A 21,245-nucleotide genomic window follows, 5' to 3' on the forward strand; every position below is an offset into this window, starting at 1 on the left:
ACTGTTATGAACCAATGTGTTTCAAGAAGTTAGTGGTTCTAATCTTTTCATCTCATATGTTGTTAAAACTTAGAAAATTTTGAAAAGGGTGAGTATTGTTTATTATGACTATAAATGTTCTACTTCTAACTTCTAAGTGCATCTGATTAAGTTTTAACTTCTTAGTACATTCGATTAAGTTTCAAGGCTTAATCAAAATATGTTTTTTTTTTTTAATTCATGGATGATATTTCTGACTTTGATTAGCTTAACAGACACTAGACTAATTTTAACATAGTTAACTGGGTAAGATATATGTATAAAAAGGTTGAATCTCTTCGCAGTTGTTGAACTAAAAAAGTAACTTAGTATAGTAGATATAGTTGAGCATCGATCAAAATATGGTTTTTGGATTGATCAACAGGGGTTCAATAATTCATTCATTCATATACTTTGATTGCAAGAAGGAAAAATGTTTTCCCTTTTTCTGTTTAGTTTATTGACATGTGGATGAGAGATCTGCATTTCTGACTTTATGGTCAACTATATACTCTCTTAGCTGGTTGAGTTACGTTGGGGTTGATATTCTCTGATTGTAATTCATGGGTACTACACATCACTAGAATTGATAATCATAGGTTTGTTTAGAAGAGTGGTTTTGAAATTACTTTTTTTCCCCTTAAATACGTTTAAGATGTACGATTGGTTGTGCTTATTTTGCACTTAAAACATTATCTCAAGCTTATAGTTGAGTCACAAATATTTTCAGTTATAAGAAATGGACCATTTGTATAGATAACCTACCGGAAGTAAACAAAATGTAAAAGGAGTAGTAAAGAGCTATTTTGAAAGTAGTTTTTTGAGCAAAGTTAGAAAATGGTAGCAGATTGCCATAGATTCACTTTGATGATCAATAAATTGAAAAGTTTCGTAATTAGTACTTATCATCCTCATTTCATTGTCTACTTTACCGTCCAATTGTTTGCTGTCTTTCGCTACTTTTTGTTTATGTTACATGAAGTAATCTTTATCCAATAATCATACTATACTACAAATAAAGAAATAAAGGAAGAATCAAAATTGATTTTTCTTTTCAATAACCATAATTTTTGGTTCGAGTAAAGTAGGCTAATAAATTGATTACTAAAACAAATTGAATATATTGAAACCAATTATGCTAACATTTAATTTTATACGTTGTTGTCAAAGTTACCTTTTAAAAGGTGGGAGGTTTGATTTTGTACTAAAATATTATATGTTATGAATTTAAATACATGATACAATTATGCGTTTAACTCCACAAGTAAAATAAATAGATTTAGTCTTTGGTCTAATTTCTAAATCTCGATAAAAAAAATTCTAGATGACTAATGAAAATATGATTTGATGATCAATTGCTAATTTGTTGACACGATTTTTGTTGGTCCTTTTATAGATGGCAAAGAGACTAAAAAAGTTCATTGTTGTTAAGGATTGAAGTTTGCCTCAGGATTGCATTGTTGATCTCATTTAGTATGCTAGAGTTCTTTGTCATGTATTCACGTACGTGGATGGTTTTGGAGATTGTTTTGCTTAATGAACACACAGTGGTTAAGGCAACTTCGTATAGATATAGTAAGTCACGTTTGTCTCCAATCTGCATTAAGGCTCAAGCGATGACCAATTGTTAAAGGGTTATTGGATGTAGTTGTTTAGGTCAAGATGATCACTATTTCAATTTTAGCCTTCAATCGATATGATCAACTGTTTGATTGAGTCTTTGATCCAATCAATTTTACTTTGTGCATCAAGAATGTAATAAGACTGTCCATAATTTAGCTTGTCCATGTTTTATTGCTATCTCGTTTTCTTGGCATTCTAAATTTCTTGATCGGTTGGTTTCTTAGTTGTAAACATGATGTATGAAACTTTCTCTTTCTGCTAGAGGTTAGCAGTCATTTAAAATAGTTCTCATTTGCTTTGGTTAAAAGACTATTGTATTTCAAAACAATCACCTACTTTGAAAAGTTGTATCTTGATAACATATATATTTATATTAGACTACAAATTAGAAGTATATTTTTAAAATAAAAAGCAATATGTGGAATTATGTTATGTAGCCAATTTTGTTTATCTATGTTACATTTTTCTTTAATACTACCATCGTGCCAAGGAATTCTTCTATACTACCTTTTATTTATTGTTTACCTTACCATAAGATTTAAAATAAAAATAGTGTAAAATCCACAAAATGTTCATGAAAGATAAATTCACAGTACAAATAAAATTAGCTATTGAGGTGGTCGAAGACATTCGCAGTATAATGATAATCAGAAGGTGGTGAAAATGGTCAATGGAAATCAAACAAGGAAAATTACAAAAAAAATAGATGTTGACGGTTGGCGAGACATAGGTAACGATTATTGTAAAATAATTGACAAAATAAGTCAATAACTATATAAAAAAAAAAACCAACTTAAACATATTAACCATTAAACATACAAAATTTATTTTCTTAAAAATTTGGTTTTAGGTGTATTACCTTATAAATTTATTCCGAGGTTGATAAGTTATTTCCACCCAAATTATTAGAATATGGTTTCGTGAAAGTTACCCAAAAACAACTATTAAATCGCCGAACCCGCCATCTGTCTCCGAACTCAGAAGAACGCTGCCGCCTGAAGTAAATGCATAAGAAAAACTTCATCTTTCTCCTTTTCTCTCAACTAATAATTTCACACTCATAGCCTCTCTTCATCCATCTATCGATCTCTTCTCACTGAATCGCGAGCTTATCTGCGATTTCTTTCTTATGGGTGCTGCCTGATTCGGTAAATCACCTGTCTTTTTCCATCGTTTTCTTATTTTTAGAAAAATCGGGGTCAATTCTCCCATCAATTTCTAGGATACATCCCCTAGAAGTCGGAAATTTTGAGGAGTCAGATTATAGGTCACAATTTGAAATGTGGGTTGTTATCTCTTAGTGAAATTCTGCTTTGTTATACTGTGATATGAAGCTTTATTGATTATAAATGATTGCTTTCTATGTATATTGTACGTGAATTTTCGCAGTGCTATGGACCAGAAGGATAGAGCAACAGCTTCCTTGCTCAAGCGTGTTTTAGTTTCTTGTGCGTCTCAGGTATGTGAAGGGATTGAAAGTGAAACATGGATACCGGAAGACTGGAATGTATTATTCAAGTGCAATTCTATAAATTCAGTGAGATATGGTCATTGGATTGTCTTTCTTTTTTCTTTTTGTTAGAATCATAACCTTGGTTGAGGATCGGGTTCTTGTTCCTTAGCCTATGCTTACCTAATTATGTTGATGAATTCGATTCCTACAAATAGAAGAGTAAAGCTAATTTTTACTGCAAAGAAATCAACAATGACACCCTCTCTTTGAAATTTCCGTTCATATTCCCAAAATTATATGCATTTCCTAAAATTTCCGTTTATTAGTTTGGTCTCTTTTGGATTGGAGTCTTTTCTTGAAGTTGAGGACTTCTTTTATGGTCGTGTTTTTTGTTTGCATTTGTTTCTCTCTTTTTTTCTCAATGAAAACTCTGGTTCTTGTAAAAGGGATTAGAAAAAAAAAAAAAAAGAGTTGAAGAGTTTCATTGTGGAATTTTTTTTCAAAATAGCATCAACACTTGTGAGTCTATGACTGGGTTCCGAGACAGAGTTCCAGCTAAAGCCCTTTCCCTAGTTGATATACCTTGTAAAAGCCATTAGTTGAAGTTCTTTAGGCACATTATTTTGTAGTTGCATGAATTTTTTATCAATAAGAAACTACACGTTCATTGAGAAACATGAAATAAATGAGAGAAAGAAGGCCATACTTAAAATAAAATAAATTAAACAGCTTGAGAAAGGGTGCTTCAATGACCAGCTATACTGAAAAAAATAGTTACAAATCTCTTTTACAGCTGAAGTTCAAAGAGACACTTCAAACCTCACTAGGATTGGGGATCAAAGCTCCTCACTAGATTTCTGTATCTCCTAAAGAGAACCTATTATTTAGCTCAATCCGAATGCATTTAAAGGATTTGTAAAGCAAGTAGCTCTACACAAGAACTGCACTTTATCTCTAAGGAACTTCATAAATGAAGGACGCAGAATTCCCTTGTTAGGGGCACTTTGTTTGGTTCCCTTGTTACAAGAGGACTTGTATTCTTGGCTCTTAAGTTGGTTTTATCAAAAAAGGAAAAAAAAAAAGGGAAGTTGGTTTTAGTTTCCCCTCCTAAATATATCTGTTTCTTATATCAAAAAGTTACATTTCATGAACTTCACGTGTTGCTTAGTAGCTAACATACTGTATTGCAATCTGATGGTTCTCAACCAGTCAACCTTCATGCTTGCTGCTTCTATAAAGTCTTGTATTGTTTTGTTTGTTTTTTAACCCTCCATGTTCAGGGTAGCTTAAGGATAGCTTCACTGTCTCACCGATTTGTGAGACAATCTCTTAAATAGGTGGCTATCATTGTTCGAACCCACAACCTCTAAAGTACTTGGGTTTATAGTTTTGACTCTTTTGATTGCTTTGGCCAACCATTGTAGTTTGCTTCTAGAAAATATCAAGTTCCAATATCTGCAACATATGGTTGATACCATTTCGTGACTTCGTGTTTATGGGACTGTTAAGAACTTTGAAAAAAATAATTTTTTATTGTTTGAATTGTGATTCAAATGATTTAGGAAAGTAAGAGAACATGGAACAGGGGCTGATACTTAATTTGTGTTATTTTCATGCATTATATGTACATATATACATCGTGGTTGGTTTTCCACAACCATTTATTATACATATGTGTGTGTATAGAGTAATTTTAAAATCAATCAATCAATTGTTTGTGTAGGCAAAACAATATGGGGGTTGTGTTGCGGCGAAGGTTCCAAAAGTTGAACGTGATATGTGTTTGAAAGAATTTATTGCACTAAAGTCTTGCATGCAAAATACGGTATCTATCAATAATTACAATTTATTTTTTAACTGATTTGAGGAAATGATATTTTTTAAAGGAGAAAAAAGAAACGTATTTGAGGAAACAAATAACTGTAGGGCCCGATTGACTACAATTTTGATTTTGGTTTTCTGTTTTCTAAAAATTGTGCTTATTTATTCATTTTATTTGTTTCCTAATCTACTTTCAAAATTTGTTTTTGAGATCGTGGCCAAATTTAAAACTAGGAAGAATTTGGTCAAATTTGCTAGTGTTTATATACAAGTGAAAAACAAAATTAAAAAAAAAAACACTGTTGTACATAGTTTTTACAAGCTTAGTTTTTAACAACAAAAACCTAAAAAAAAAAAAACTGCTTGAAATTGATACTTGGCTTTATCTCGTTCAAATATTTGCTCTCAACTAATCAAATGGTTGTTGAATAGCTTCGGGGGAAATGATAAGCATCATTGCTTTATTGAAGAAAATATCAATATCAGTTGTAAAGCTTGGAGCAGTAGAAGAAAATTTCTACATTCACGACATTGAAGCGTATGTGGTATTAACTGTCTTATAAAAATCTACTTGAACATTAGGTGTCTTCTGCTTTCCTAGCCATTCACTTTTTTTTTCCTTTTGCAGTGAGGTTTGAGTGAACGAGCTTAATTTGGATTGCATAAATTGCTTGGTTCCATTTTCAGAAACTTTTCTCTGAGGTTAAGAGGTGACTTGATAAAATGTCTGGAAGACCATCAAGATTACAACCTGGTGCTGGTCTAAGCAAATCCAGTGCTCTCTCCCATGTTTATATACAATATCCACCTTTACGATGTAGAATTCCTGGATCAAGGGGATTATTTTTTGATGATGGAAATAAGTTATTGATCTGCCCAATCTTGGATCAGGTAATAGATCTTGAGCTGCTTTATGCACTTGTATTTAAAGTTCATATGGAGAACCTGTTTTGATGGTGTTTCTTTTATCTTTTGTATAGATCTTCTCATGGAAAACTGTTCCCTTTAATCCTGGTGTGGCTTATACCAGTGATGCAATTACAGAAGGGCCCATTTTATCTGTTCGATATTCTTTAGACTTGAAGATTATTGCAATACAAAGATCAAGTCATGAAATACAGTTTTTGATTAGAGAAACAGGTCAAACTTTTAGTCAGAAATGTAGACAAGAGTCGGAGAGCATTCTGGGATTTTTCTGGACGGATTGTCCCTTGTGCAATATTGTATTTGTGAAGACCAGGTAAGAGCATAATACAAGGCCTTTCAAATTTATGAGTGAAGAGGAACCATTTCAATACGTAATTTGCAGGGAAAACCTAATGTCTTTCAGACACTTTATCTTTGTGATTGTGTAGAAGGTTCTGGAAATTTATAGATCGATGATTTTTTGGAGGAACAGACAATGGGATAGGAGTGGTGTGGGAGAAAATATAATTTGATGCTTCTCTTTGGTTTTCCCATCAAAGACGCCTTTTATCCATATTTTAAGTCATGGCTAATGGTGACCCATTTATGTAGTCTCTTCAATTTTTGAGGATTTTGTTAAATCTCTATTGCGATCCACTTCTATTTTACCGCTTTTTCTATTCAATCTAGATGTTCCTAATAAATAAATCTTGGCATTTAAACTAAAAATCACAATTTGGGCCTGAAGGAATTTGTATGATCTAATTTTAGATGTTAAAGGCTGGATGCCCATAGTTTCTTTGAAGTTCAAAATCATATCTGAAGGAATTTCCACTTGGTTTGCTTATAGTGTGATTTTGTGCATGTATGTATTTATATTTGGCTAAGGTGAAGATTTCTTGCAGTGGGCTGGACTTGTTTGCTTATAGTTCTGATTCAAAGTCTTTGCATTTGGTGGAGTCAAAGAAATTGAATGTGAGCTGGTATGCCTATACGCACGAAAGTCGATTGGTGCTTATGGCTTCTGGAATGCAGTGCAAAACTTTTCATGGATTTCAGGTACAAGTTTTACTACCATGACATGCTGAGTTTATTTGAACTTCCACAATTTATTTATATAGAATATCCTTTAATTTTTCTGCATTCCTGGCAACATTGCTGGGCAAAAACCATTAAAATATGGTTTCTACTTCTGGGACATTATGATGAATAGCATCCCAGACATAGCTTTGTTATCAGTATGCCCACAATTTTAGTATAAATATATTTTTTCTGAAGCATTTTCCTCCATTTCACGAAGAAAATGGTAAAATTTAATCGATTACTATCACCAATTTATTACGGCATAGATGAATTTCAATCAACAAAGAGTGTCCTAGTTCATAATTAATGTAATCGCTTTTCATTTATTAACTTACATATTGATTAAATTAAATGTAACAATTTATATATGCATGTTCTAGTTTGTTCTAGTTTTTGTTATGCTTTGTATTTAACGTTTTGTTCTTATATGATCTAAATTATGTTTGATTTCCAATTATCCCATATCATATATTCGCTGTCTGATTTGGATGACTTTTTTTTTTTTTTTTTTTTTTTTTTTTTTTATAATTTATTTATTATTATTTTTGTTTTTTTATGTTTAGCTTTCAGCAGCAGGGATTGTTCGCTTGCCAAAGTTTGAAATGGCGATGGCAAAATCTGATGCTAACAGCAAGCCTGTCCTAGCCACAGAGGACGTCTTTATTGTCACTGTGTAGGGGTTTCTGTCAGTTTGCCCATTTTCTTTTCCTACATCTTTTGAGAAATTTGTTATTGTTTCTAATCAATAGGAAACTCATATATGTATATTTTCTTAACCTCTGTCAGCTATGGAAGAATATATTGCTTGCAAGTAGATAGAATTGCAATGCTACTTCATACCTACAGGTTCTATCGTGATGCAGTTGTGCAGCAGGTATATGTTTTGAAAAATTTATCCAAATCTGTTTGTTTTTTGTGTTTTCCTTTTAAATTTGTTGAGATTTAAAATGGGTTAACTTGTTGGTTCCTACTTCTCTCACCCGAGTTCATTCCAAATGAGAAAAGAACGTTTATACATTTGCATGGAGATTTCTTTTTGCGAATTTTAATCTGACAAGATAATTACAATTGTCATTGTAATGAGCCAATGGTGATAGGTTATGTGGTGGAGTTAATGTGGTTCCTCAAAAGTTAATGTGGTCTCAGTTGGTGGTGTTCGCGTCTGTTTTCATGCTCTACCCTTCTTTGGGATGTTATTCCCAAGTAGTTTCCTTGTGGGATCTTGTAGTGAAAAAGGTGTATAAATGAAATGGCTTTTGTCTGGTATAGAATGTAATTCTATGCAAGAGATAGCTACAAAACAAGAGCCTAACCTTGTACCTTTCTATCTGGATAATTATTTCTTTGGTTGCTTAAATCGTATTTCATATTTTATCATATTATCGATGAAGTTTTTTAATATTTCTTGTTCTACATTTGCAATTAATGTAGAATGAAATTGTTAAGAAGTGAGTAAGAATAAACAGAAGGATTTAAAACCAAAATCTCATTCATATTTTGATTTCATTCCTAACCAGAGAAAAGGTAACACGCCCTTGTCGAATGGATTATGCATGGATTGATCCATCAATAAGCTTTACCATGCAGTTGTCTGTCAAAAGTCCGAGTATATCGCTAGTCAGATTTCAATTAAATTCTAGTTCTCTTTGTGTTATGGTTCATAGGGGATCAAACTTTACTGAGGTGCTGCGTACATTAATCAGGCTTTGTATCTGTTCTTGTTTTGTAAGTTAACTCTTTGACATCAAATATAGACTAGAGGGATTTTATGCTTACTTTGTAATCATTGTTTTCTGCAGGGTTCTTTGCCAATCTACTCGAGCTGGATTGCTGTGAGTGTGGTTGACAACGTGTTACTTGTTCATCAAGTTGATGCAAAAGTAGTTATTCTTTATGATATTTTTACTGATTCGAGGGCACCCATATCTGCCCCACTTCCTTTGTTGTCGAGAGGTTTTCCTGGACCCAATATTGATGTCCGAAGTAGTAAGCAAGATAGTGCTAGTTTAGAAGTTGATGCGGTACCTGATGAAGCAATTGTTTACGGGGATGGTTGGAAGTTTCTTGTCCCAGACCTGATTTGTGATCATGTCAACAAATTAGTATGGAAGATACATATAGACTTAGAGGTTATTATTGTTGTAATTTATTATTAATATTTTTTTCTTTCTTATCATGCAAAATTTTTGAATCTTAAGTTCTTTCTTAATGGCAGGCAATTGCTTCAAGTAGCTCTGAAGTGCCATCACTTCTAGAATTCTTGCAGCGACGTAAATTAGAAGTTAGCAAGGTAGAGCTTTAGTTTCACTGATTGGTATGAGGATTTGTGCTTCAAATACAAGAATTCGTGTCACGTGTCAGTGTTTGTGTTTCTTATTTTTTTGGTTATTAAATACTTATATTTCATAACTAACCAACTACCGCTTAGGCACAAGAATAACACAAACCATTTTAACCACCCACCCCCCAAGCTGATACTGCCTTCCCTTTACTGTTTTTGCCTTTAACATAGGTTTCGTAGGTGTATTGGCTATAAGTATGTTGCGGTTCCCAAGTTTTTTTTGGACGAATGTCAAAAGTATTTCTTTCCTTGATATTAAATAATTCCTGCTGATGTTCAGGCTAAACAGTTGTGCTTGACCTTGACAAGAACTATGATCCTTGAGCACAGGCCGGTGGCTAGTGTTGCTAAGGCTATAGATGTTCTAATCTCATCATATACTCGCTCAAGCAAAATAGGTCATAATATCAAGGAATCAAAAACCGACGGATCGCAATCGGTTGTGCCTCAAGATAGTGGCTCTGGCCCTGTACCTGGTTCTAATAACCGTGATTCAACTGCTGGAGTGGAAAGTGAAGCTCTTCACAGAACTTCAATATTTCCATCTTCGGATTCTGAGGAAAATGCTGACATTGAACAACTAAGTACAGTTCCAGGCAACCATCAGTCTATAGTTGAAGCTCAGGCATCATCTTCACACTATCAACATCTTGGCCCTGGATGTATTCGGTTGAATGACAATGTCTCTGATGAGGGATCTATGATTTCGTCACCATCTATCTCACCAGATGAGATGTACAGCTTTGTGTTCGCTCCCATTGAGGAAGAGATAGTCGGAGACCTTTCTTACTTGCTGGCTATAATTATCGAGTTCCTCCGCAGGTATTCAATATTCTTTCAATTGCAAAGTGATTTGAACTCTCTACTAGAAACAGCCAAACCGGGTCTTATTCTTATTGCAGCGTGCCAATTCCTTTACCCACGTGTTCAATGTGAAATGGTTATGATTTCAAAATCATCATTCTATACTCTCTTTTGTACAATGCTAGCGGCTTGATCATTATGCTATTTACTTCTTGTTGATACTTGATGTGATAGAGAAACACAAACTATGGATAAGTTCCTAGTATAGGGTTTCAAGAAATTTAATTTATTGCTGTACAATTGTTTAATAAATGGCTGTTGATTTAAGTTTTCGAATTTGCATATTGGTTTAATAGTCTGGCATCAACCATAACCATAAACGTAGTTTGTACATTTTTCTGTATGTTCATTTGGTATTCCCCTCCTTTTCCTTTTTTTTGTAGGGTTAACATGGAAAAGATCAAAGTAAACCCAAACATCTATGTCTTGACAGTTCAAATATTAGCTCGCAATGAACGATACACAGAAATTGGATTATTTGTGCAGCAAAAGGTATGAATCTTTTCTTACAAGGTCTTCCCAGAAGAGTGAGAGTGACACAAATGAATGCACCAGTTAAAGACGTCTTTTCTCTTCTGACAGATTCTAGAACCTTCTAAAGAGGTTGCCTTGCAATTATTGGAGTCTGGTCGCAATAATTTCCCGACAAGGAAACTGGGTCTGGATATGCTCCGGCAGCTTTCTCTACATCATGATTATGTGTCGCTGCTCGTGCAAGATGGATATTACCTCGAAGCATTGCGCTACACAAGGAAGTTTAAGGTAATTTTTTTCGATATGTCACATAAATATCCACGTCAATATGAAATGTCAATGATTGGTTTTTCTTTTCATTTCTTCAATGAATTTTTCTTTTTGGGGTTAAAAGAAGATATATAACTTATTTAGAAAGTGAAAAAGTTCAAGTATTAATTGAAATAATATTTTAACCTTTCATGATTAAGAAGAAATATCAGTGGACAGTAATGATATTTTGTCCGACACATCTATCCATCCATGTATCCAAATGACATTGACATTGATATTTTAATTCTTGTTCCTTACCTTTCCCAAATATTGAATTTGGAAGAATTTTCTTTCTGAGTTTCAGTTTGCGGTGTGATTTGATTCATATATTTTGAACGGCCGGCTCTCTGTTGTGTTTTATTTAATAATTACCTTTCTGATTCACAAAACTGAGAATGACTTTCCAAAAACATGATGCAGGTTGACACAGTCCGGCCGGCCTTGTTTCTTCAAGCCGCTTTTGCAACCAACGACTCGCAACGTTTGGCAGCAGTTTTGAGATTCCTGTCAGATTTAACTCCTGGAATAAAAAATAGCTCAGATTACATTAGATACCATCAGATCCTCACTGAAATGAACTCTTGTGCTTCTGCTTGAGATTTCCAAAATCCAGTTCATTGCACGGATGGAACAGCAAATGTCAAGGAAGCTCTTGCCCTTTTTAAGATGAAAATGTCTGATGTTTCTATCAACAAGATCCTGAGATATAGATGCCACAACCTCCCTATAAACAAGGGAAGAAAAATGGGTGAAGTAGTGAAGATGCTGCAAATGGAGACTACAGAGATTAAATGGTCACCCCCTCCCTAGAAAAAAGAAAAGGGGAAGAAAATAAATAAGCTACACTTCACTCTAGCAAATAGTTGGATACCACAAATTGATTATTGATTTACTGAAATAATCCTGAATCTTCTCATGTGAGAGATGAAATAACTTAGTTCACTCAAGGTATCAACAAATCAGGTATATGCTAAATCAACATTATCACTACTTGTTCACTCCAAATTTTGGGTCATCATAGTTTTCAGCAATTCTTTATTGTCGTAGGAGGTGAAGTTTAGAGCTTGGCTCTAGAATGTCAAGTAAGTCTTACAAGACTTACCATTATAAATTCTACTTTTTAACTATAGAATGTTTAAGTAAATAAAAAGAAAAGATAGTATTGAGTTATGGGTCAATTTGTGGAAAAAAGAAACTTCATTGAGCATTACTAATTCAAGTTCCACTTGGTTGAGTCTGCAAGATTTATGATCCACAAATAGCAAACTCAAAACTTTTTGGAAAAAGTATGTACTAATTTCAAGTGGCTGTTGATGGACCACTGAGTAAAAAAAAAAAAAAAAAAAAAAAAAGACTCCAATAAGTGCAAAGCGAACATTATTTATGAATAAAGTTACTTGGTCTATTTATTAATTCCAAATGGACCATCCTATAAAATTAGCTAAATTATAAAAAATTGTTCTTCATTTTTTTTTACAAATATCCCCTTAGGTTACAACTATACAATTCATTTTCTTAAAAGCCTACATTTCATAGGTCCTTTTGTTTTGAAATTGAAATCCTTTATATCGGAAATTTAACATAATGATATTTGAAAACATCAACTTTACATCTAACATTTTACTTTTCGTTTGGATAATATTATAAAACATTAATGAGACCCAAAAATGTTAAGATAACGATAAAATGTTATGTTTTAAAAGGTTTTGATTTTTACCATTGAACTTTAAATTTTATTTCCATGAAAATAAATGATATAAACTAACTCAACATTTTGGCATGTAAAAATTAGACAATACTTGTAACTGTGAAGAACATATTGTTGTCACTATTTATTTTATCTTACTATATTTCAAACCGTTTTTGTGTTCGTTGATCATGTGAATATAATGAAATGTTGTAAATGGTATATGTATGTTTTTCAATCGTTGCATCAATTTTTATTTTAATTGAACAAAATAAAGAATATCCAATAGTATTTTTGAAATAAATTTCAAATAACAACTGTTAAAATAAAAACTCAAATCTTAGGTCAATAATTAGAACTTACCCCAAAGTTTAACTTAGAGACAATTTGTATAAGTGAAGTTGAAAGGTAATTATTGGGCGATAATAACTACATGGTAAGATAAGAGTACCATGGGAAAGTACAATTTTTATGGTGTGGATTCTTTAATCATATGATAAGTGCTTTTCAAGACTCCAATTGATATCAAAAGTCTTATATACCTCATTTTGAGGAGAAATGATAATAATATTACCACTAAAGCCAATCAATTAATTAAACAGGTGTTTGGCCCTCAAGTTAGGTCGAGTTGGGTGGATAAAAAACAACACTCATTATTTGGTCCATAAATAATTAAAGTTAAAAAATTCATTATGTCGTAATTTGCATTAACTCTCTTAACTACTCACTCCTATAATAATTACTAACTCAACTCATGAAATGTCCGTTAAGAGAGGATGTTTCAAACGATGTCTAATTGCCAAAGAAGAAACCCTACAACATTCACTTCCCAAGCAATGAAATTGTGTTATATTCTTTGTCATGATCAGTCATCGGACCACACCATAAAGAATTAAACATCTTCTTAGGAAACATCAAACTAAATGTTTTAAACCTTCAAAATTAATTTTCGACCTAATTAAGTTTGTGGTTGGTTTTGTCTCTCTAGGATATCCTTATTAGATAGAATGATAGAAACTTCATTATTAAAAACTAAATAACTTTGAAATAAAACTCTACATTTTTTTTAATACGAGATATCAAAATTTCCTAAAGTCCAAATGAATATATATTTGGTCTAAAATTGGTATATATCGAAAGCGGTAACCTTATATTTCTTGAAGAGACATATTAAGGATCCCATATTAAAAAATAAATAAATAAATAAATATATATATATATATATATATATATATATATATATATATATATATATGTTGAAGATCTACGTTATTTCAAAATCTTTATATAAAGATCACTCCCATCACTATATTAATTGGTTTTGAGATAGAACCTTTTGTTTACCTAATATATTGTGAACCAAGTTTACGATTTATGCACCTTTCTTGTTAAATGTCATGACGTATCCTCTTGCTTTAAAGAGTTTTAGGGTAAGTCCTTGATTTTTCTAAGATAGGATATATATCCTCAAATCTACCACTTCAAGATGGTGCTTTTCTAGATCCATCGTTCTTGAATCAGATCTCAATTTCTAGTTTTGGAACTGAATGCCTATCTAGACAAGTACTTCACGAAGTATGATTTGTAGATAAGTTTTATCTCAAAACTAATCAACAATAAGAAGAGTAACAACGATCTTTAAAAGGTTCTTAGATGAAAAGGAAATTCACGTAGACAAGAGACAAGGAGGGATCAACGGGCATCTTAGTGTATTGCAAGGGACCATTCTAAAAGGTTCTTTTATTTTTTCTCTCCATCTCACTCGTTACAATGAAGGGGTAGTAGGCAGTATATGTTCAGGCAAGTAATAACTTCAAAATGCCAAAACATAAAGATAAATAAATTGAACCCAACATGTTCAAAAATAACTATAAAAATTAGGTTATATATACCCTTTGAACATACAGAGACTATGGTTGCAATTGCTGAATTATTACTGCAATATAATATCATTCACATTCATTACCCTCTATAAGTTAAAGGTCTTAAACTATTTTTGTTACAAACTTTTAACTTACAAAGAAACAAAGAACAGAAAAAAGAGGAAATTATTGCAACATATCCTCCATTTAATTTCAAAGTTTCTTCATAATAAAAAAGTACCCTTTTTTAAAACACATGAAAATCAAATTACTGGGAATTAATTCCACCACTTTCATCTATTTTTTCCTTGAAGTATCAATCAAGATTTTGATTTTTATAACTTTTTTCAACAATATAATAGAGATCGAGAGATTTTAAGTAGGTGCATCCAAATATTTCAATCTAATTAAGTTGACACATTCATAGTATCTACTATCAATCCCATTATGTTTTAGTCCAAAACACTATGCAGTGATAACTAAAAGTAGAGTTGTTCAATGTTCAAAATGATAGAAAAGAAAAGTTAAAATAAAACTTTTCAATAGAAAGAAAATACAAGATGTTATTTTTATTGGATGTGGAGACTTCATCCAATGTTCTAATAATATATAGGATCAAAATCTCTCCCAAGTTACAAGCAGAAAATTGAAGAAGGAAGAATATATAATAATAGTTAGTTGACCAATCACTGTAACTATAACTATAACTATATATACACACACAAGAGAAATAAAGCAAGAGAGACAGATGTCATTTTCCAAGAAGAAAAGAAAAGAAAAGAAAAAGAAGAATAAAAGAAAGGGTTTTGATCAATAAATGATTGGGTTCACAAAATGTGTAAAAGGAATCAGAGATTCAATAATTGTAGAATCCATAGAAGAGAGGCTTCAGATTTGCTTTTAATTTCTCAATAAATCTTATACCCATAAAACTTCCTTACATCTCTCCCAGCTGCCAATTCCCACTTTCAAGTTTCTTTCTTATTAATAATAATACACATATTTAATTTATTATATATTTTCCCCACTTTTCTTTTTTAAAATAATTTGTTATAGCTTAGCTTTTAACCTAATTAAATTAAATTTAGTTTCTGTGTAGAGTTCAGAAGAGTTGCAGCCTAATAATTATTGTTGTGGGGGTACGTGTATTCGCATGAATTTCGTTTTAACTTTTCCGATGAGAATTTTATCTGAGTTTCAATATACATTTCTGATAATTTGAATTTAGCTCAACCGATCATTTAAACATTTATATATCTTTTGAGGAAACAACCGATATATAAACCAGCGTTATAGTATTGGTTTAAAAGTTATGACAAACTAATCAACAAAGAATAAATCAAAGAATAACTCGATTTGGTGGACAACACAAGAGGAAAAACATATTGCTCTTAGCAAATCTATCAGATTAAAACTTATATAAATATAAAGTATTTGATCCTATTTCTAAAAATAGAAACCAAACTAAAATGACAAATCCAACCTAAGGAACTACAAAACAAAACAAATCGAAAAAGCAAAAGTTGGGCACTACTGTTTTAGCAAGAAAAGTTTTGTAATTTTGAGTTGGTTTTTTCAACAAACATTACTAGTTAAGGAAGCTGTACTTTGGTATATATAATATATATAATATGTACATAATATTTTCATTAGATGTTTATGTATGTTTCTGCCCTCATCTTTTTATGGGTTTCCAAAGCTCTTTTAATTTTCTTTGCATCACCTCAAAAGAGGGCCTACAGTACACACACAAAAAAAGACTGCTAAGTACAATCTTTTTCCCTCTCAAGCTGTGTTCGGAGGAATTGAGCAGTGCCAAAAAGATTCATAGACTAAGAAAAAGAAGACATTAATAAGTACTATTGAAGTTTTAGTTTAGGACCACTTTTAGAATGGTAGAATAGCAGAGAGTGTAAGGCTTAGAAGTTCATCAATTTAACAAAAAAAAAAAAGTTTTTTTAATCTCTCTGTCTTTAGGGCTATGATCACTAAAGTACCACAGAGAAACTTTTTCTCTCTGCCAAAGAATTTAAATTCAAAGTAAATACCCAACTTCCATAACTATCTTCTTCTTTTTTTTCTTTTATAAGGTTAGAAAGAAACAAAGTTTTTATGATAGGGTTTAAATATTATTTTGGTTGTCATCGTTTGTTTATTTTAATTTGTATACTTTTCAATTCGTATATTTATTTTTGTTTTTAGACTTTAAAAACAATCATTTTTGCAATTTTATTTTTATGAGACAAAAATGTGTACTTTTTCTTAAAGTTCAAGGATCAAAATGAATGAAAGTTAAAAATACAAAAACTAAAATGAAAATTTTTAATGTATATAATTAACAAAAGCTAAGATGAATCGAATTCAAAACTATATAAAAACATTATAATTGAACTAAGTTGACACCATTTACAATATTATTAATTAAAGAAAACATGGGTGAAAGAGGTAGGGGCCTAGGGGTTTTTCTTTGAACTTATTAAAAATATTATCAAATTTATGAGATTCTATTCACTTAGCAATGGATTGATTTTAACATCCGTAAATAAGAGCAAAATGTTTTGTACAACTATTTTTTTTATTATTTAATATTGATTTCACTCTATGTGTTTTTTTTACTTTGGTTTAAGTTGGATATTTATTTTATCTTTTAATATCAGATTTGAATTGATAAACTTTGTCTTAAAAAATCTTTACGTAAAGAAATTGTATATTTAAATTTTGTAGTGTTGTTTTTTTCTTATTTAATATTAATTTTATTTCGTTTAGTTTTTTTTTAAGGTATGGTTTAAATTGTATATTTATTTTTCTAGAATTGCTAAATTTGTCCAAATATTTTTTATGCAAAAAAGTTTGAAACAATTATTTTATCTCTCCTTTCTTTAAAGTTGTGATTCTATTTTCAAATCAATCAATTCATGCATTAAGTAACATATGCTCTTTTTAGTTTATGATTAAAAGAACTCATTCATAAATTTATAATATGGAGAGTATATGATACTTTTTGTTATATGCTTTTCTAATTTATTGAAACTATAAATATCTCATCTACTTCATGTACTCTTTTACTGGCCATTTTTTATATAACACAAATTAGAGTACTTTCTTTCTTAACATTATATTTCCCTCTCCAAAGTTTCTCTCAAAGATATTTTTTCCCGTCTTGGGTAAAATTCTCCTCCTAAATATATAGATATACTCTACATGTCTTAACCTCATTCAGTAATTTACTAGATAATCTTCTCTTCGAAACAACGATACATGAGATTCAAGTTTTTAAACTTTTCTTTGTTCGTGTTAGAAAAGGCCAAACAATTAATTGTCATAAACATTAAATGATGTTTTTGTTGAATTTTGGTAAAATATGAAAAGAGTGGTTATCAAAGAACTTCGAGTGCTATAAAAAAAGTTTATGTCATCGGTTCTGAATTCTCTAGTTTGAAACATTTTAAGTTTGAAATATTGACTCATCTGTGTGAGTCATATGATGCTTCTAAAGAGTTCTTTTATAATAATTTTTCACATAAAAGAATGTTCTCTAGTCTGTTGGTTTTTTCTTCGTTTTGAAGTTTTTCTATGTTAATTAATTCGTGTTCCTAGTTTTGTTGTTTTCTTTTAAGTTTTCGATTCTTTTTCTTGCTTATTCATGCAATAGGATTTTTTTTTTTTGCTATAATTGGATTGAGTTAGTTAAAATAATCAACCCACTCATACTTAATATAGTCTTCAATATAAATTTAATAGTATTTACTTTTGAAGTTACACATGTATTGAAAATTTTCATTTACATTTCTGTTTCTCTCTTCTCCATCTTTTTTGATAACTTAACTGCATAAATTATTAATATCGGAAAAATTATCTTATCCAATTTGCAATATTCTCAAAGAATTTATTTCAAATTATAATCTATAGAATGGTCAAATTTAAATCAAAATATAAGTTTGAATTTTTATTTTTTATTTCATTCCATTTGAGGCAATTAAATGTGGACATAATAAAAATATATATATTAAATAAAATTTCACCAAAGTCTATTTTAGAATTCTATTCCAAATCTAAACAAAAACATGGAAAGAATCTAACAGTTGGACGTATACCAAAGTCTACTCCAACTATATTTTAATAAAAATGTAAAATTTAAACTATGATTGATCTTTATTTAAGAAATTTTGCTATATTTATATACAATAAATTTGAGTCAAATAAAAAATATAGGAAAACAAAGAATTAAATTGGTCATTATTAAAATTACTAGGAATGTATATGTATTTGTTTGTATGTGTACATACGTATATGCGTACACACACATACTTACATATATACATATACATACGTACATCATGGCCAAAACAAGATATTGTATAATAAGTTTAATATTTTATGATATAGTGTTATATTAATTAATTATTTAATCACTTAAAATAAAAAAATATTTTATATTAAATATTGATTAAATTATTTAGTTTAATTACTAAAAGTAATCAAAGAAATACAAATTAATTAGAATATCATTAATAAATAATAAAATTTTAAATTAAATAGTTAAATTAACATAATATTCATATTAGTTGAACAATACAATGGATTTGAGGTGCACCTGATCATCAAGTCGAATACACCTTTTGACAATTTTATTGTGTTCCAATAAGATGGAGTAGAATCTCAATCGTACAGCATTGACAACCATACATAAAGATTGAAAATTATATACAAGGACGGCCTTTTTTTTTCTTTTTTTTTGGAGAAAATGAAACATAATTTTTCATTGATAAAATGAAAAGAGACTAATCCTCAAAGATACAATAACATTCAAGGGGATAGGTAAGTTGTGAAAAAATAGAAGGAGATGAAAAACTATCGAGGTACAAAGTGGACAAGACACCAAAGGAAACACATAAAACATTAAATGAAACCAAAACCCGATAGCACATAAGCTAAAAAACCAAAACCAACGGAAGTCCAATAAGCAATTGAGGGAAATATAATATAACAATAACAACAACAATTTTATATGCATTCATTGTGAAATAATTTAGAATATGTATCCCAACGAAAAGCAATACGACAGTCCATAACTTCCACATGTAGGGAGGCGTTCAATTGAAGTTGAAAGTAAAATGCATCTTTTACAAAAGAGAAGTTCTAGGAAAATGCTTTCTAGCATACATTGGAGGAAAATGAGAGGTTTATCACTGACAAAAAAGAGGGAAGCTCCAAGAGCCCTTGGAATATTACAAAGTTAAAAGGGCTTGGTGTAATCTTATTATTCATGGTTAAAGCTTAGCAATGGAAAGATGATAAAATTTTGCGAGGATGCTTGTTTGGATTCGCCACTTATTTTCACAAGGAAATAGAAACTTTATCTTAAATATTCCAAGCTGATATTGTGAAAATATTACACATGAGAACATAAGAGGCTTAGTTGGACTCTGAACCATTTACAATTAAATTTCCATATCTCTATAACTTGGTGGAGTCTGAGATAAGGACTGGTTTTTTATCTTTGGGATGAGCATTAGTAGAGTTGGAACGCTGTTGATAGAAGATTTTGTTTTTATCCTTGGACAGCTTATCTTCATGGCTTTAACATTTCAGAAAAATAAAAAAATTATATAGGAGATTTTGTGTTTATCCCTTTTAGGGAGAACTAGAAGGGCTTTTTCTTTTAAAGTTATTTGAGGGTTTGACTAGAGTAGAGTCATAGAAATTTTAGGAGTAGAGGTCGGCGTTCAAGTTAAAAGAGAGAGATTGGGTTTCATATTGGTTGGACCTCGGTGGTAAGGTCTTTTGAAATTACCAGCTAGGCTTTATCCTTATAGATTTTAATCATTTTTTGTAGTTCTTCAAACCTCTTTGAGGCTCCTTTTGTTGTTTTTTCTTTTCCTTATGACCTTGTATATTCATTCATTTTCACAACGAAACCCTAGTTTCTATACAAAGTAAATAATACATACAAATCCTTATAGAAACATGTATCCCCAATTTGTCTGGTTCCTACTTTTACGGAAACTGACCATCATGTACACAAACATTTCATGTTTTATCCACATTTTGAGCATGCTTCTCAGCCCTCAACTAAGAAAAGGATCCTGGCCTCCTTCTGCCACAGCTCAAGGGATGCAAGAACTCCACAGAACCAACTAAACAAAAATATTCTCACTTCCGACAGAATGCAAGCCAAAAATGACCTCAAAAGCTTTTACAGTGAACCCACCTACTAGGTGAAAGAAGGCCAAACCTAAATAAATCCAAGAAACTTTAAGGCTCTGTAAAGGAGCCGACGGCCAGTATAGGAGAGTATCATAAAATCTGTTGGAGAATGGCAGCAGAGAAAAGTGCAGCTTAACTCTTCCAGTTTTCCATCTAAGGTACACATCACGACAAGGAAAAAAGGCCAAGCAAGAGTTCCTTTCTGCATGATACCATGGGTATTCACACTCTCGTACTGAGCTCCAAAAGGAAGAGATTTTTTTCTTGAGAAACTATGGTGCCAAGTTTCATTGTACAACTCCATGAAGAGGGAGCTAAATAAAGGACACTTGACACCTTTGAGCAGAAAGTCAATCAGCAAGCTGTGATGCAAGGAGAAGAGAAGGAAACCCTTTCCTAAATCTAATTTTCCAGAAAAGCATTATGAAGTCAAGGTCCCATAATATAATAGAGTGATGGAATTCCAAGATTCTCTTCTAGCTTTCAGGTGGAGATGCATGTCGCTATTTTACTTTCTTTTTTAAAAAATGAAAGAAGTTCACTGCTATAACAACTTAGACACTAGCATTCGGTAATAGAGATAGATAACAAGAC

The 21,245-nt window shown here is 31.2% G+C and overlaps 1 protein-coding gene across 6 annotated transcripts; it reads left to right on the forward strand.

Annotated features, from left to right (window-relative positions):
• The first annotated feature begins 2,541 nt into the window (after positions 1–2,541).
• On the forward strand, positions 2,542–11,900 carry LOC103486744 (uncharacterized). 6 transcript variants are annotated; one of them, XM_051084058.1, is made up of 15 exons: positions 2,555–2,789; positions 3,031–3,100; positions 4,818–4,919; positions 5,348–5,460; positions 5,544–5,806; positions 5,896–6,155; positions 6,727–6,880; positions 7,468–7,577; positions 7,691–7,778; positions 8,704–9,033; positions 9,120–9,194; positions 9,526–10,067; positions 10,493–10,601; positions 10,692–10,871; positions 11,316–11,900. In XM_051084058.1, exons 5-15 carry the CDS (start codon positions 5,639–5,641, stop codon positions 11,490–11,492), a joined length of 2,193 nt encoding a protein of 730 aa, XP_050940015.1. In that variant the 5' UTR covers positions 2,555–2,789; positions 3,031–3,100; positions 4,818–4,919; positions 5,348–5,460; positions 5,544–5,638; the 3' UTR covers positions 11,493–11,900. The 6 variants fall into 6 exon arrangements, with proteins under 6 accessions (XP_016899713.2, XP_050940015.1, XP_050940014.1 ...); XM_051084057.1 differs by having other exon boundaries at positions 5,348–5,453; XM_051084059.1 differs by having other exon boundaries at positions 5,348–5,453; positions 5,603–5,806.
• Positions 11,901–21,245: the final 9,345 nt, after the last annotated feature.

The sequence above is a fragment of the Cucumis melo genome, chromosome 4, assembly GCF_025177605.1.
Source record: "Cucumis melo cultivar AY chromosome 4, USDA_Cmelo_AY_1.0, whole genome shotgun sequence".
NCBI lineage: Eukaryota > Viridiplantae > Streptophyta > Magnoliopsida > Cucurbitales > Cucurbitaceae > Cucumis > Cucumis melo.